The 16,338-nt window shown below is 34.1% G+C and overlaps 1 protein-coding gene across 1 annotated transcript in view; it reads right to left on the reverse strand.

The window, feature by feature from the left end:
* MEGF9 (multiple EGF like domains 9) overlaps positions 1 to 16,338 on the reverse strand; it is a 108,752-nt gene that overhangs the window by 38,443 nt on the left and 53,971 nt on the right. The window contains exon 2 of the mRNA XM_051979532.1: positions 7,886 to 8,093. Within this exon, the coding sequence (XP_051835492.1) occupies positions 7,886 to 8,093 (208 nt within the window). The remainder of the gene's footprint in view (positions 1 to 7,885; positions 8,094 to 16,338) is intronic.

Raw genomic sequence — 16,338 nt, forward strand, 5'->3', positions numbered from 1 at the left:
GAGCTTATTTTAGTATAGGTAGTAACTATTCATAATGTTATGCCTTCTTTAAAATTAATATTTTTGTTCTCTAATTCCCTTGAGTTCTAAAGCATTTTTTTTCAAATTTTATTTTGTTTACTTCTAAGACAGTATCTAAAATTTGATGACAGCTCTAAATCTACACTCTATCAGAATTGGAAGGAGTTGTACAGAACATATACTCCAAAATCCCTGATTCTACTAATTAGAAAAATGGAGGTCCAGAGAAGTTAAGTGATTTGCCCAAGGTGGCACAGGTGGGACTTAAATCCAAATTCAATACTTTTCCCACTATGTTGAACTGCTTCTGGCTTAACAATGTTATTATTATCATAATGGTATAACCAACCACAAAAGGTAAAGTGCTCTCCAACTATTTGATTCCTTTTATTTCATAATAATATCATTTATTTATTTATAATAGTTTATATAATATAATTTATTTATATAAACTTGTATGTTCTGGTAGGCTAACATAGGTAATTTATGCATTTTGTAGATACTTTTAATGGATTATTTTTGGGTAGTGTTCCTGTTTTTTATTAGTACTGTATAGATTTTTGTGATTTATTTTTATATTCAATAATGCTGAAGCTATTGTCTTAATTTTGCTACTTATTCTCTGGGGTTTTCCAAGTATACAACTACTTCTCACTGTGGAAACAGAGATTATACACTCTACAGAAAATAAAGCAGAGTCTTATTAACACAGCAATGGAGACTACTCCAAGAATCTTTTTATATCAAGGGAAAAGTGCTAACCTACCCTGCCCTTACAGGCTTAAGAGAATTGCCATGTTCACTTTTCCCTTATGCCCCCAAGATTATCTGGCAGAAGACAGGGTGAGTATACTTCATTTCTGACATTCCAAACATATCCTCCTTAGCCATTTTAGCCAGCTTTGCCATCTTGGAGAAACTTCCACCCTAAGATCTCACTCTCCTGAATAGTAAATAGTTTTGCTCAGATCCTAATTTGAGAAAAAGCCTCAACTATGCTTTACTTCACTCCTGATTCTCCAATCATCTCCTCCATTGAAATACTGTCTTCATTTCTTCTCTTAATGTGGTATTACTTATAGATGAAATGTATCAATCCATTCAAATTCATCATCTTTTTAACTATACAAAAAGCCCCTTCCCTGATGATTCTTGGGGTACTGTCATCCCACTAGAACCTAAATTCCCTGACATTGTCTGTTTTTTTGAACTTGTATTCTTTATGCTCAGCAGTCCTTAGCAAATAGCAATTAAATGCTTTTTTCACTGACTCATTCAATGAAGTTGGATGAATCAATATTATGATACTGACTATATTTTATTAATGTTATTTAGAGAAAGGATGATAGCTAAAATTACTGGTTTAAAAAAAAAACAATATTTTAGAATAAGCAAGGAAGAATAGAATAGGCAAAAAAAATTTTAATTTCCAAAATTACTGCACCAGGAACAGTTAGTAAACTGAATTAAAGGAGTCCACAATAAATATATATATAATTTATTTATAATACTACAAAAGAGTAGGAGTGATGATTATAATCATAATATGTCAGACTAATGTTCACAAGATCAATGTCATATTTGAAAGAGTTTTCCTCTTCCTCTATTCAAATGGCTGTAGCAAATACCTAGTTAATAACTGGTAGAATGAGTGGAAAGATTATGCACTATAAAGGAGAAAGTGCCTTATGACAGAATGTATTAAAATATACGGACTTTTTGGATGTTTCACCATTTATCATTTAAGCTCAATCATGAAACCCACTGCTTTTTTTTCATAACAAAACCAAATTATGCTATTTACCTTAATTGGAATCTTAAGCTACAAGTTTAGTCCAATTTTGCCTCAAATAGGATAGGCTCAAATTGGAAGAAGCCTTAGGATGGAGAATTTTAAATGTTAGAAGGAATTTCAGGGTCACTTACTCCAAACTACTAATTTTACATGGTAACAGAAAAGGAGAGGTGAAATCAATTATTTGCCTCAAGTTGCAGCTAGGAGTACAACTCTTGATCTCTCATCTCCTAGTCCATTATCCCTTATACTATGCCTGGCTTGACATACCACAAGACATTGCATATTTTCTTTTACCCAAATGAAATTAAAGGAGGATGCTATTTTGTCTATAGTTTAAGTAGATGTTTTTAAAAAACTAAACCTCCATATTGAAATATCAGTATATTATATAAATTGAAAATTGGGTATACTGTAAAACTGTAAAAAAAAATTTTTCCCCTCAACAGTATTTTATTTTTCTAAATACATGTAAAGATAGTTTTCAACATTCATTTCTGTAATATTTTGTGTTCCAAATTTTTTCTCCCTCTTTTTTCCTCCACCTTCCTCCCCAAATAGCAAGCAATCCAATATAGTCTGAAATACACAATCTTTCTAAACATATTTCCATATTTGTCATACTGTGCAAGAAAAATCAGGCTAGAAGAAAGGAAGAAAATCTTGAGAAAGAAAAAAGCAAACAAACAAAAAAATAAAAATACTAAGCTTTGATCCATATTCAGTCTTCTTAGTTCTCTTCTGGATGCAGATGGCATTTTCTGTCCTAAGTCTTTTGAATCACCACATTGCTGAGAAGAGCTAAATCTATCATTATTGATAATCACATAATCTAGCTGTTACTGTGTACAATGTTTTCCTGGTTCTGCTCACTTCACTTTGCATTAGTTCATGTAAGTATTTCCAGGATTTTCTGAAATCAGCCTATTCATCATTTCTTATAGAACAATAATATTCCATTGCATTCATATGCTATAACTTATTCAGCCATTCCCCAACTTAAGGGCATCTACTCAATTTCCAATTCCTTGCCACTACAGAATTGCTACAAATATTTTTTGTATATTTGGGTTCTTCTTCCTGTTATATGATCTCTTTGGTATATAGATCCAGTAGTGACTCAGCTGGAACAAAGGATATGTACTGTTTTATAGCCCTTTGGACATAGAACTTTCTTTTTTTAAAGAATGATAACATAGTTAACTGGTATGTCTTTGCATTTACTTTCCTAAAAAAAAGAGTGGGATGTGCTAGGATTGGTAAACAATATCTTTTAGAAAGCCTATTCAAATGTTAATATTTGTTTTTAGTGATCAAGTAATTTTCAATGAATGTTGGAGTTTAATTATACCTGAGAAATGATCTACTCAAAGTCTTTTCCTGATTACCTGAAACAATTCCATGACATTTGTGAAAAATTAATTCAGCTTCTTCTTGAATATTATTTCATCAAGCAGACCATTTCACTTTTGGACAGCTCTAAGCTACCTGATTCCTTTAACTTCCTTTCATTTTGCCTTTTGAAGACACAAAGAACATGTCTGATGTCTCTTCCACATAGTAGATTTTAAGTCCCAGTTTCTGTAATCCACCTTTATGGCCTTATTTCAAGTCAGTCCATCTAAAAATTTTAATAACATCTTCAAGGATTACTAAATAAAAACTTAACACAAATAGCTGTTATTCCATAGTAGTGAGTAAAATATGACTAAGAATCCTAGATACAAATCATTTCTGTATTTTACAGCAAAGTGCAATTAAAGTGGTATGTAAGCTTGGTAAGTATTTTATCAACATCATCTCAGTCAGCATGAATTTGAGCACCAGTTTATTTAAGAGTATAAACTATATATGCCTCAGAATAAAATCACATAATTAAAAGTTTAGCAAAAGATGAACAGTGAGAAGACAAGAGTGGCAAGTTATTGGAGAAAAAGGAAGGGGGTGGGGGAGTAGCCTGAAAAATTCCTGAGTGATAAAAGGATTTATAGGTCTCGATGAAAACAAAAGAATGGATTTATGAAGGGTGAAGCAGAGAGAAATTGCTCTCCAGAATAGTTGAATTAGTATACAACTTTACCAACAGTATATTAATGTTTTTAATTTTCCCACATGCCATTTTCTTTTTCAGCTCACTTTACAGATGAGGAAACTCAGGTGAACCATCTTGCACAGAATCACATAGCTAGCAAGTATCTGAGGCTGCATTTGAAGATGAGGCTTCCTGACCCAGACCCAACCTAGCTGCCCCTCTTAGGATTATAGCTTAGGATAAACTATGCTTCAAACTTCATGGGAAAGCCTGTTTATTATTTAAATCAGCGGAAAATGCTAAACCACTAATGAGCAAGTTTCCTGAAACTCTAATAGTATGTTAACCACATATAACAAAAGACTTATAAAGACCTTGAGCTTTTGAAACAGCAGATTTCTTTTCAGTGATTTCTTTTAGAGAAGTTCAGAGAAGTCATCACAAAGCCACATATATGACAATGGAACTTTTGAAGTTAGGAATCAGTGGCTTAATTGTCTTTCTCAGAGGAGCTAGTTTTTTAATCATGATGAAGGAAGCAGCAAATAGAAGACCGAGAAAAGGAAGCTACATTATAGTAGTTTGATGCCAGTTGTATTATATCCATGTTCCCATTTTAGTCTGTTTGTTTTGTGATTGCATGGTCAAGTAGAAAGAGCCAACAGATAATGAAGGCCCATGTTTCAGTTTACCATCTGTGTGACAGGGAGCTCTCTGAACTTCATTTTCATGATCTACAAAATGTGGCTAGTAATAGTTATCTCTCAGAGTTGGAATAGATTTCAAAGGTCATATCTTATCCAAACAATACCTAAGTAAGATTCCTCTCTATAGCCTTGTCAACAAGGAGTCATGCAGACTCCTTGCTTTTCATTTTTTGAAAACTATTAGGGGGAGGATTCTGGGAAGATGGCAGAGTAGGTTGCTAAGTTTCAAGTTCTCCACATTTCTCCCATAAATAGAACAAATTTGCACCTCACGGCAAGCACAGACTTGGTGAAAAATCAAGAAGATTGAAGCAGAATGGGGTCCTCCTGGTACAATCTAACAAGATCTGAAGAAAGACCCAGGTCAGGATTAACCTATGTGAAGTGCAAATTCCTCCTGGTAGTTCAGCAGAAATACCAAATGGAGATTCCCTGGGCTAACTGGGTGTGACTGGAGCTTCAGCAGGAACCACAGAGACTTTTCTTCCTAAACTATTTGTGGAATTTGGGTCTGAGCGTGGGAATACTGAGAGAACCTTAAATGATTAGGAATGTCAGGCCCAACTGTGCTGCTGAGACACCCTAAGCAAGAAGGAACCAGCATACCTGGGAGTGCAGAGGCAGAAAGGTAGGGATGCTGCTAGCTGTTGGCACTTGCAGGAGGGAGAAGTTCTTGATTTTGAGATTCCTGGTCAGAGGAGAGAGCTGAAGTGAAGCCATAGGCACCATCTCTTCACCCCACAATTAGAGGTGCTTACACTAACAGCTCTTAGTAGAAAAAAGTGAATTGGCAAAGAAGAAAGAACCTCACCATAGAAACCTACTGTGGGGACAAGAACAACTGGGATTCATCTTCAGAAAAAAAAGCTTCTACCCCAAAGAGTAACATGAAATGGCTTCTTGCACAGAGGGAATTTATAAAAGAACTCAAAAAAGAACTTAAAAATCAAATGAGAGATATTGAGGAAAAACTAAAAAAAATAAATAAATTAAAACCATCCAAGAAAAATTCTTAAGATTATGAAAAAAAATTTAAGCAACTAGAAAAGGAGATATGGAGTCCTAAAGATGAAAATAATTCTTTGAAACTTAAAATTGGACAAGAGGAAGCCAGTGAAGCTATGAAAGACCAAGAAATAACAAAACATAAAGAATGAGAAAATAGAACATTATAAGAAAAATGATAAATCATCAGAGAACAGATCAAGAAAAGAAAATATAAGAATAGCTGGATTGTCTGAAAGTTATGGCTAAAAAAGGCTCCTTGACACAATAATCCAGAAAACAATCCAAGCAAATAATCCAAGAAAACTGTCCTGGAGTGATAGAGAATGAAGGGAAAATAAAAATAGAAAAAATTCACTTATCACCACCTCAACAAGATCCTTTGTAGAAAACACACAGGAATATTATTGCCAAATTTCAAAACTCCCAAATCAAAGGAGAACGTTTTGCAAGAAACAAGAATAACAATTCAAATACACTGAGGCTATAATTAAAATTATATAAATCCTATAGGACTATAGAAAAGAATAAACTAAATAAGGCGCAGCAGAAAACAAAATGACAATTTAAAGGACGCAAAGAAAATATGGATATTCAAATATATAATTTCTTCTCCTAACATTTTATATATATATTCTTTCTTGATCTGATAATTTGCTGTTATATATTTTGAATCCTCTCTGAAGTTCTTTTAGGCACATGACATATTATTTTGTTTTATTTTATTTTATTTGTATTCCTTTTCTGTTTTTCTTATTCTTTTTTTAAATTAAAAAAATAAAAAACAAAAAGAAAGTTATTAGGAAGTTTCCCCTCACATTCAGCCAAAATTTGCCTTTTTAAAATTTCCACCTTTGCTCCTACTTCTGTCATCTAGAGCTAAGCAGGACAAAAATTCCCTCCTGTCCATATGTCAGCCCTTCATATAGCTGAAGAAAGATCATACCCTCCTCTTGTTTCCTGTATGGCCTGTTTTCCAAAATAATCCAGTGTTTGTATAATATGATTTCCAAACTAAAAAAGAGTAATCCAATAGAAATGCAAACTCTTTGAAAGTAAAATCCTACATAGCACTAAATGCATAAACACTCAGGGAGGCCTAGTCATTGCAATCCTACTCCAACTCTACAGGGATTGACTACCTTTTGCATGACAATTAGCTTCAACTGGGGCTAATGACCTCTGCATTTTAACAAACAAGTTAGAAAGTGATGGACAGACCCTGTTTTCCACATACAAAGACTACACTATTGCCTTGATAGGAAATTTTGTTAGGAAAGTGATAATGAATTTGCCTTCATCTGGGAAAATTTAGTCCAGCTCTTTCATTTTAACAGACAAGAAGAGTGATACTCAGAGAGATGAAATGACACTTACCTGAGGTTACTTAGCCAGTTATTGGTAAAGCTGAGACTAGAATTCAGATCACCTTATTTTTAGGCAAGTGTTATTCTCATTGTACCATGAATTTGAAAAGTGGCTAGTTAGTGTTAGAAGTATAGTTTCTGGCAAGGAAATAGAGGAAATAAAAGCTAAATTTAACAATATAATGCATTCCCCTGCATTATTTTTTTTTTTTAACAAATAAATTCACATTTACAGAACAGTTTAGTAAAGTATTTTCCTTATAGCAACAAGATAGATAAAATAGTGTAAGTGCTATTATTGCCATTTTACAGATGAGGAAATTGGCTCAGAGAGATTAAGTGACTTGCCCAGAGTAAGGTAAATTGTTAAAATCTGAACCCAAGTCTTTATCTGCCTTCAAAGAAAGTGCTCCTTCCATCATGCCTTCTAAATCAGCATCTTGAATCTTATTCATACTGTATTTTAACTAAGAAGTACATTAAAATTATTTTCTGGGTTATCTGTAAATGGAAATCAAAGGAGTCATCTTCTTGAACCAGATCTGCTAATCTGCTATTTGTCCATGGGCAAAACACTTAACTTTTCTGAACTTTAATTTCTTAATCTATAAAATGAAGATAATAGTATTTTCATTAACCTACTCATAGGTGAGGTATGAGGAACAAATGAGATAACAGATGCAAAAGCATTTTAGTTATGTTAAATGTTAGCCGTCATTACATTATTTTGTAGTTGAGAAAACCAATAACAAAAGGGGAAACTTTGACCAAATTTAGTGGATTGTAGATTAAATGGTAATGCTTTATTTTATGTTGGATGCAAAACAGACTTCCTTTTCCCTGTGATAATTAAGACTCCATGTGGGAAATCAGCCAAAGTCTATTCCAAATGACTTTACTTCTCTGGAAAGTAGAAACTCCTTTCCCCAAATCAGCACCTTCTCCTTCATCTGCTTACCTGCTACAAATTAGGCTGGTGGCTCCATGGAGGTTGCATCCACAAGAAAGACAGAGCCCTTGGACACTGGTGTTGGCTGGATAAAAGCTTTCCTCACAGGAGTCACAGTGAAGCCCTTTATAGCCTGGAAGACACTCACATTGCCCTGTGGTTTGGTTGCATCGATTCCCATCCAGGCTTCCAACTATGCTGCAATTACATATGTGTTCTGCAATAAAAGAAGGAAAGAGTTTTCATCAACTAAGCATCCAATGCTTTACCTATATGTAGGACTATAAACTTTTTTTTTTTTTAAATTAAAGGCTTCATAACAGGTTCAGTAGATTAAATTTAACCTCTCTTTCTTCTTCAAGAAACAACTTTTCAGCTCTCATCTTTTGGCCCTTGTATTTATCTGTACTTTTTGTTTCTTCAGAGTATCAATGTCAAGACTTCCATTTCTTTCTGTAGTAGGCAGTTCCTCTTATGATACAAGTGATGAATACAAGTTTATTCCATAACTCCAGTACACAGTTGCGTTAAGTGTCACGGATAGATAATTACAGTTAGCTGTAGCAGGATATAGGACACTATAGTCACATTTACATTGTGTCCTAAGGTTTACTAAGTATTTTGCCCACAACTCCTCTGAAGAAGGTAGTAAAAGTAGTCTCACAGATTTTCACAGATGGGGAAAATAATATTTAGAGAGAAAAATGAAGTATCCCAATGAGTTGCCACCTCATCGGTAAATGACACATCTGGCACACATACCCAAGTCTTCTGACTCCCAGTCCAATGCTATTTTATGGTATACCACATCAATTCTTACAAAGCATTTCCACAGCTAGAGTCAGAAGATATAGCTATTAAATGTCTAGTAAATGACTTTACATGTTCTGCCCACAACAAGAAATGCCAAAGGTAATTTAGTATTTAAGGATTAGTATAGCATGAGCTCTCTGTTGAAGTCCTCCATTGCCTCATCCTAAAGTGAGTTCTAGCTTCTTAAAGGCTAGGCCAGTAGAATGTAAGTTCTGACAGCAAATTCTGACAACCCAAGCCATATTGGAAAAGTTTCAAGAATGAATCCAGTAATAAACTACTGTTCTGTCCCTCAAGCACCAGTTTAGCCAAGTTCAAATATACTCATTACCAGTTTGGTCACAAGGTGAAAAAATTTTTTTGGCCTCACTATTTTTTATAGACATCAAGTCTATAGCCAAACAAACAGTATGACAGATCTTTGTATATATTATATACAATAAATATCTAGGAAAATATACAGGTTCATCTTGAATAATATTTAATTATCTATACTAATCTGACACTAACGTTTCCCATGAAAACTGTTGGAAAGCAAATCTTTTATTTGGAAGAATCTTAATTCATACATTCATAGAGCTAAAAACATTTCCAATCTGAAAATGCTCATTCTTGTCAATGGAATATACATGGTAGGAGGATGGGAGGATAAGAAAGACTGATAGTCAAGATTCTTTGGGGCTTTTTAGCAAATACATCCATTCTTTGTGTTAAGCCCCTGTCCAATGGTCATTAGTACAATTAGCATATATCTGTATTTTAAAAGGCTTATTGCTAAGATCAGGTATAGAGAAAATCCAGCCAAATAGATAGAAATGAGTTGAAAAATACATTGAGGTTTAATGCTCATCTTATACTTAGAAATTGAAAATTTTGGATTTGGGTCGATGCACTATCACTGAGTAGTTGTGAATAACTTTTAACTTCCATAATATTTACCCTATCTATAGCTTTATGATTCTATGTGATATAGAGTATAGATTATTTCATGCTGTGTCTGAGCTGGACTATCAGTTTTCTTCCACAATGAGAAATATTATGATTACAATACCTACATAACATTTCTTTCACAAGACTCCCCTTTTCAGATTTTCATTTCACTCTTTTTGAATATGTGGTTCTCTAGACAGAACTAGATTTATTGGCTTGAAAATCTGCCAAAGGTACTTTTGTGGCAAGACTCTCACCCAAAAGAATGAAAACAGCTCTGAAAAAGACACTTTTAAATTTCTTCTGGAAATTGGCAGAATTACACTATACATTCAGCTTCCTTTTTTTTTTTTTTTTTTTTTTTTTTGGCTTGATCAATTTTACCACACATTAAACTAACCAAATTGGACTGACTATGAGTAAGCCTATCTCAAATGATGAACACCAAAGACCCTATAAGTAGAGTGGAATATTTTATTCCATTATTCCACCAATGATACACTTCCATCGGGAAACTGAATCATTGCCCCAAGTAAGATAAGATTAGTGACTGCTCTCCCCCACCCACCTCACCAAAAATAAAAGGAAATAAAACTAAGTAAACCTAAATACTACTAAATGAGAGAAAACATTTACTGAAACAACAAAAACAACAACAAAAAACCCATCCAATCACCCAACAAATAAAACTTTCAGTGAGAAGCAAACATTGTAACTATTTAATAGTCTGTACAGCCAGGACAGCCTCTTTAATATCCTCTAAACAATTTTGTATTTGGAATTATTGGGAAATTAAATTAGGTGTCTTCTAAGGTCCTTTCTAACTAATATTTAATATAAGTTTAAAAATTCTGTACGCATGTTCTAATGTCTATTCTTGCTCAATCATTCTATAATGCTCTATCATTTTATTTACAGTTACAGACTCAAAGAGTAGAAAGGGGTCACTTCTTTCAAGTCATTCATAATTTACAGATGCCAAAATTTATTTTAACTGCTTAGAATTTTTGTTTCCTCAGATTAGCATTTTGCTTCAACTGTAATAAGTGTTTTAAAGATAGTAAAATTCAAAACAAAACATAGTAATACATTTTGCCTTTTAATCATTTGTAGAAGTTCAAACAAGATCTTTTCCTTACAATTTTGACATAGCCTGAAAAATGAAGATAGCCTGAAAAATGAGGGTTATAATAGGGAAAACAACATAGAATAATAATAATTAGTCATCTAATTATTTGACTTGTTAAAAAGCTTGACAAATCAAATCTATCTGTACTGCTTTCAGTACAAGAATCACCACTCAGAAGACTATGAGGAAAAAGGTGATGATGTATATCACTTTATTTTCAATAGATCTTATTGCAACAAAAACATGACATCATAAATAATTGTCCTGCTTTCTATATAGGAGAGCATTTGCTCAAGGCCAAATTGCTTCCAGCAACTTTCAGCAGCTGGAAGAACCTAATCTGATGTATGTGCCAGAGGAAAGATCTGCTGAAAAGTTACTGTTGATGAGATATAGATAAACTTTGCTTCACTAATCCTGGACTGTGCCAGGAAAAACCAACTATGTTGGGGGGCAGGAGAATGGGACTAAATTTGAAATCTAGCCTAGCATGAAAAGATTGAGAATTCCAAAGTAACCAATCAGTAGAGGATTCAGAAATTCCAGTAACAACATATAACATCACTGAGTGATCCAACTCTAGGAATAAATTAATTCTGTTCATTACCATGCCAGTTTTGGACAAAGTTCTGGGAAGCAGAATTAGTTCTGTGTCTTATAGAAATTCAAGAGGGGCATCAGCTTAAAAGATTAATTAAATAGTCATTAATCACACAACGTTCCATATTTGTACATATAATTTTTCTACCAAATTAAGAGATAACATGATGAAAAGAGCATAGCTTTAATAAGAAGGTTCAAGTCTTGACTTATTTATGACCTGTGTGATCCTTCACTGTTTCGAAACTAGGTTTTCTCATCTGTAAAGCAGACATAACTATAACTGTTTTATCTATCTCACAGTAGGAGTATGAGAAAAGTGAATTGAAAAACTTCAAGCACTGTGAAAATGGGTTATCACAATAAGCTAGGGTTTCAGAGAAAGTTTAAAAAAAAAATAAGTCAACTGTTGGCATTTGTCCACCTTAAGGAGAAATGAGGTCATGGACAGATACTTAAGAAGGGAAGGCAGACTAATTTGGGAGAGGAAAAGGTACTAAAATGTCCCAAAGTAATTATAATCACTGCCCAATTCTATTGGCAACCTCAATATGGAATGTACCTTGCTAATTATCTAAGCAAAACTAGTTAGCTAAATTAATGCAATGCATTGTGTGCAATGGGACAGAACTAATATTTATTAGATTCTAAATGGAGCCAGATATTGTGGGATTTTAGAAAAGGATGGTACCGTTTAATCTACTCTACTTAGTTTTTTCCTTAGGAAACTCAAGGCTAAGGGGAAATAAATGATTCATTTAAGAGAAAAATCTGATTTAGCTGTCTCTCCTATATACCATAACCTTATTGATCCTTAAGTACCTATTGGAATTTAATTGCTAACCTTTAAGAACACAACATCCATATTTTCATTATATGCTGTTGGATTTAGATACAGGAAACCTGATATAATTGAAAGAGGACTGCCTTAGGAGGCATTCCACATTAACTAGTTATGTGATCTCAGGCAACTCACTTCACGTATCTAGTCAAATCAAATCAATAGGCATTTATTAAGTGCTTACCATGTGCCAAATACTGTTCTAAGTGCTGGAGATATGATTACAAGCAAAAAGAAAGGCAGTTTCTCTTTCACAAGGAACTGTCATCCTAGTGGGTATGACAATACATAAAAGGATGCTAAAAAGCAGGGGTAGAATCTGATGGGGACTATCCTTTGTAGAGGGATAGTAACAAAAATTGAAGAATGAAGAATACCTAACTTGGGCTCTTCTCCAAAAAGAACTCACCATTGGAAGAAGGTGGCTGCAAGAGCAGACCCAGCAAAGTATGGAGAATGTTTAGTTGTAAATTTCCTCATCTGTCACATGATGGCATTGGATTAGATCATCTCTGTTATCCCTCATAGCTTTCACATTCCAAAGATCTAGTCTGCTTCTGTCACTCTTATCACATGAGGCTGGTCAGTTAGGAAGCACTTAGTAAGAGCTAGTATGTGCTAGAAATTATGCTAAGTGTTGGGATAAAAAGAAAAGCAGAAAGAATTCCTGACCTCAAAAAATTCATTCTCTAGAGGTTGAAACATGAAATAAGTAGATACATACAACATACCTATGTTATATGATACATAAATGAAAGGTAATTTGAAAAGGGAAGGCACTAGCACCTGGGAAGACCAGGAAAGATATCCTTCAGAGGGAGAATCTAAGCAGGGTCTTAAAAGAAGCTAGTGAAATAAAGAAATGGAGGTGATGGGACAGAATATTCTAAACACTGGGGATAACTAGTACAAAAGCATGAAAATGGGAGATGGAGTGCCAGGCAACTTGAGTAAGCACAAGTAAACCAGAATAGCTAAATTGTAGAGTGCATGGAGAAGAGTAAAAAGTAAGAGAATTGGAAAGATTAAGAAAAGGCCTGTTATTGAATTATGACAAATCTTGTATTTCATAAATGCAAAGATCTAGACAAGAATTTACTATTTAACAAACTTTTGGGAAAACTGGAAAGCAGTTTGGCAGAAACAACATGTAAACCAATATCTCATATCATATACTAAAATAAAAGTTAAAATGGATATATGATTCAGACTGAAAGGATGATATCAAAAGCAAATTAGGTAAGCATGGAATAATTTACCTGTCCTATCTATGGATAAGGGAAAATTTGTGTCCCAACAAGAGACAGAAAGCATTATAACATATAAAATGGATAGCTTTGATTATATTAATTTTTTTCATAAAACAATGCAGCCAAGATTAGAAGAAAAGTAGGAAACTAGGGAAACATTTTTTACAGCACATTTCTCTGCTAAAAGCCCCATCATATCTCAAATATATAGAGAACCGAGTCAAATTTATAATAGTCTGGGTCATTCTTCAATTGAAAGGTGGTCAAAGCAGAGGCAGCTACACCCAAAGAAAGAACACTGGGAAATGAATATAAACTGCTTGCATTTTTGTTTTTCTTCCCGGGTTATTTATATCTTCTGAATCCAATTCTCCCTGGGCAACAAGAGAACTGTTTGGTACTGCACACACATATTGTATCTAGGATATACTGTAACCTATTTAACATGTAAAGGACTGCTTGCCATCTGGGGGAGGGGGTGGAGGGAGGGAGGGGGAAAATCGGAACAGAAGTGAGTGCAAGGGATAATGTTGTAAAAAATTACCCCGGCATGGGTTCTGTCAATAAAAAGTTATTAAAAAAAAAAAAAAGTGGTCAAAGGATCAAAGGAACAACAGTCACATAAAATTGTTCTAAATCACTATTGATTAAAGAGGTATCACCTCACAACTGTCAGATTAAAGACTTAGGGAGGAAAAACTCATTCCTCTGATAACAAGTGATCAGCAAATAACCATATATTAAGCATTCATCCTAGGCCAAGAATTAACAAGAAAGTCAGTGTCACTGGATCACAAAATATATAGAGATGAGTAAAGTGCAAGAAGACTGGAAAAGCAGGAAGGAAGGAGTCAAGTCATGAAACATTTTAAAAGACAAACAGGATTTTATATTTAATCTAGAAGGTAACAGAGAGCAATTGGATTTTGTTGAATAAGGAGGTGATATGGTCAGTCATTTCACTTTCGGAAGATATGAACGCAGAATGGACTGGAATGGGGAGTGATTTGAGGCAAAGAAACCAAACAGAAGCCTATTGTGAATGTCCAGGCATGGGGAGATGAGGGGCCAGCACTAGAGTGGTAATCTTGTCAAAGGGGAGAAGGAAAATTATGTAAGAGATGTTACGAAGAAAGAATCGACAAGACTTGGCAACTGATTGGTTACAGAGAATGAAGATGAGGATGAAACCTAGGTTGCAAGTCTGAGTGAAAGAAAAGATAAAGGCTCTTTTGGTGGTTTTAGGAAGTTAGAAAGAAGGAAGGGTTTGGAAGGTAAAATGAGTTCAGTTTCGGTCATTTTGAGTTTAAGATGTCATCCAATGTGAGTAACTTCCTAAGAGAAAAATCCTTTTACTGAAGCAGCTCATTAACTGCTGATTTGTAAAATATATTTAGAGATTTGCCTGGATGCACTGAGTTTAAGTAACTAGTCCATATTAATATAGGCCAGACCCAATATGGCATGCATAATAACAGTAACATATCCAGAATTCCAAAGACCTTTTAATGAAGGAGTTAAGCCATTCTGCTTTGGAATTCTTTCTCTGTTAGCCATGCTATCTTGACTAGTGAAAGTCAAGCAAGAAAAGTCTAGCAGAAGCAAGATACGATTATTTTTCACCTCAGCCATCCTTATCTTGTCTACCTCCACCTCTTGCATTGGTAAGGAAAACAAAATCAATACAATTATTTCTTTCTTGAAAGGGTGTGTTTCATTGTCCAACCTATAGTTTAACCCACCATTGTGACTCTTCTGACCAAAACACCATTTTGGGATCAACACTTCCTATTATGTGTTATCTTCTCCTGTTAGAAGTCTCTTGAAAGAAGAGACAATCTTCCATTTGTATTTGCATCCCCAACACTTAGTCTGGTGCATGGAATATATTGTCCTTTAAATTCAGTTATTCACATATGATAAAGTAATCATGTTAACAGGCATAAAAGGCAGTAACAAGAGAGTTCAATCAACACATTAACAGCTCTTAAGATATCATTTTTGTATTGAGTAGATCCTATATGAGAAAATATGAACAAGAAATGAATGAGTACACATAGTAGTAGTAAGCTATATTTGAAAGGAAATACCCGTAGTAATTCTATAGTACACTTAAAAGTTTGCAATATATTTCTCATAATCATTTAATATTATCTAAATAGTACAACTAGTATTTTTTAGTAGATGGGAAGAAAATTATGGTCAGAAAACTATAATCAGAATTGTCAGTAGTCATATAAATAAATAGCAAAGCAAAATGCAAACCCAGCTCTTCTGACTTCAAACTTGAATGCTCTTTGCAGTATCCCATGCAGCTTCTACTTGATTTGGCAAATATACACAGATGACCTTGTTCAATTTTTCTTTAATTATGTATTAAGTATAGCAATGATGCAATGTCCTCACTTTAGGATGTGTGGTATGAGAGAGAAGAAAGAAAAACTTTCATCTGATTAAAGAGTAAGGAGGACCAAAAATATTGGCTTTTTAAATATGGTCAATTCTTATACTTTAGAGCAGCAAAAACATGACTATGGTATGACTGATGGCATGTCATCAAAATACAACTAAGGAGAGGGAGAAGACAGGAAAAAAAGAACACTTGAAAACTAAGCACATTATCTAGAATGAAACTCTGAAAAGCTCATCTGCTCACTTCACAGAGAAAACAGCATACTCCTCTATCACTCAAATTATCATACTTTTTCTTCCACAGTCCAATAAATCTTAGGGAATCTTACAGAGCAATGAACCGAGTAAAGAGTAAACACAAAGGCTAACAGAGGAGCATCTTCAAACATAGAGAAAGGAATCCTTGGCAACCTATTCACTTAGCCTATAAAGGGTAGTGTGGGATTCTGGTCTGAATCCAGAAAATGAAGCATAATCTAAAAGATCT

Source organism: Antechinus flavipes, chromosome 2, assembly GCF_016432865.1.
Source record: "Antechinus flavipes isolate AdamAnt ecotype Samford, QLD, Australia chromosome 2, AdamAnt_v2, whole genome shotgun sequence".
Classification (NCBI taxonomy): Eukaryota; Metazoa; Chordata; class Mammalia; order Dasyuromorphia; family Dasyuridae; genus Antechinus; species Antechinus flavipes.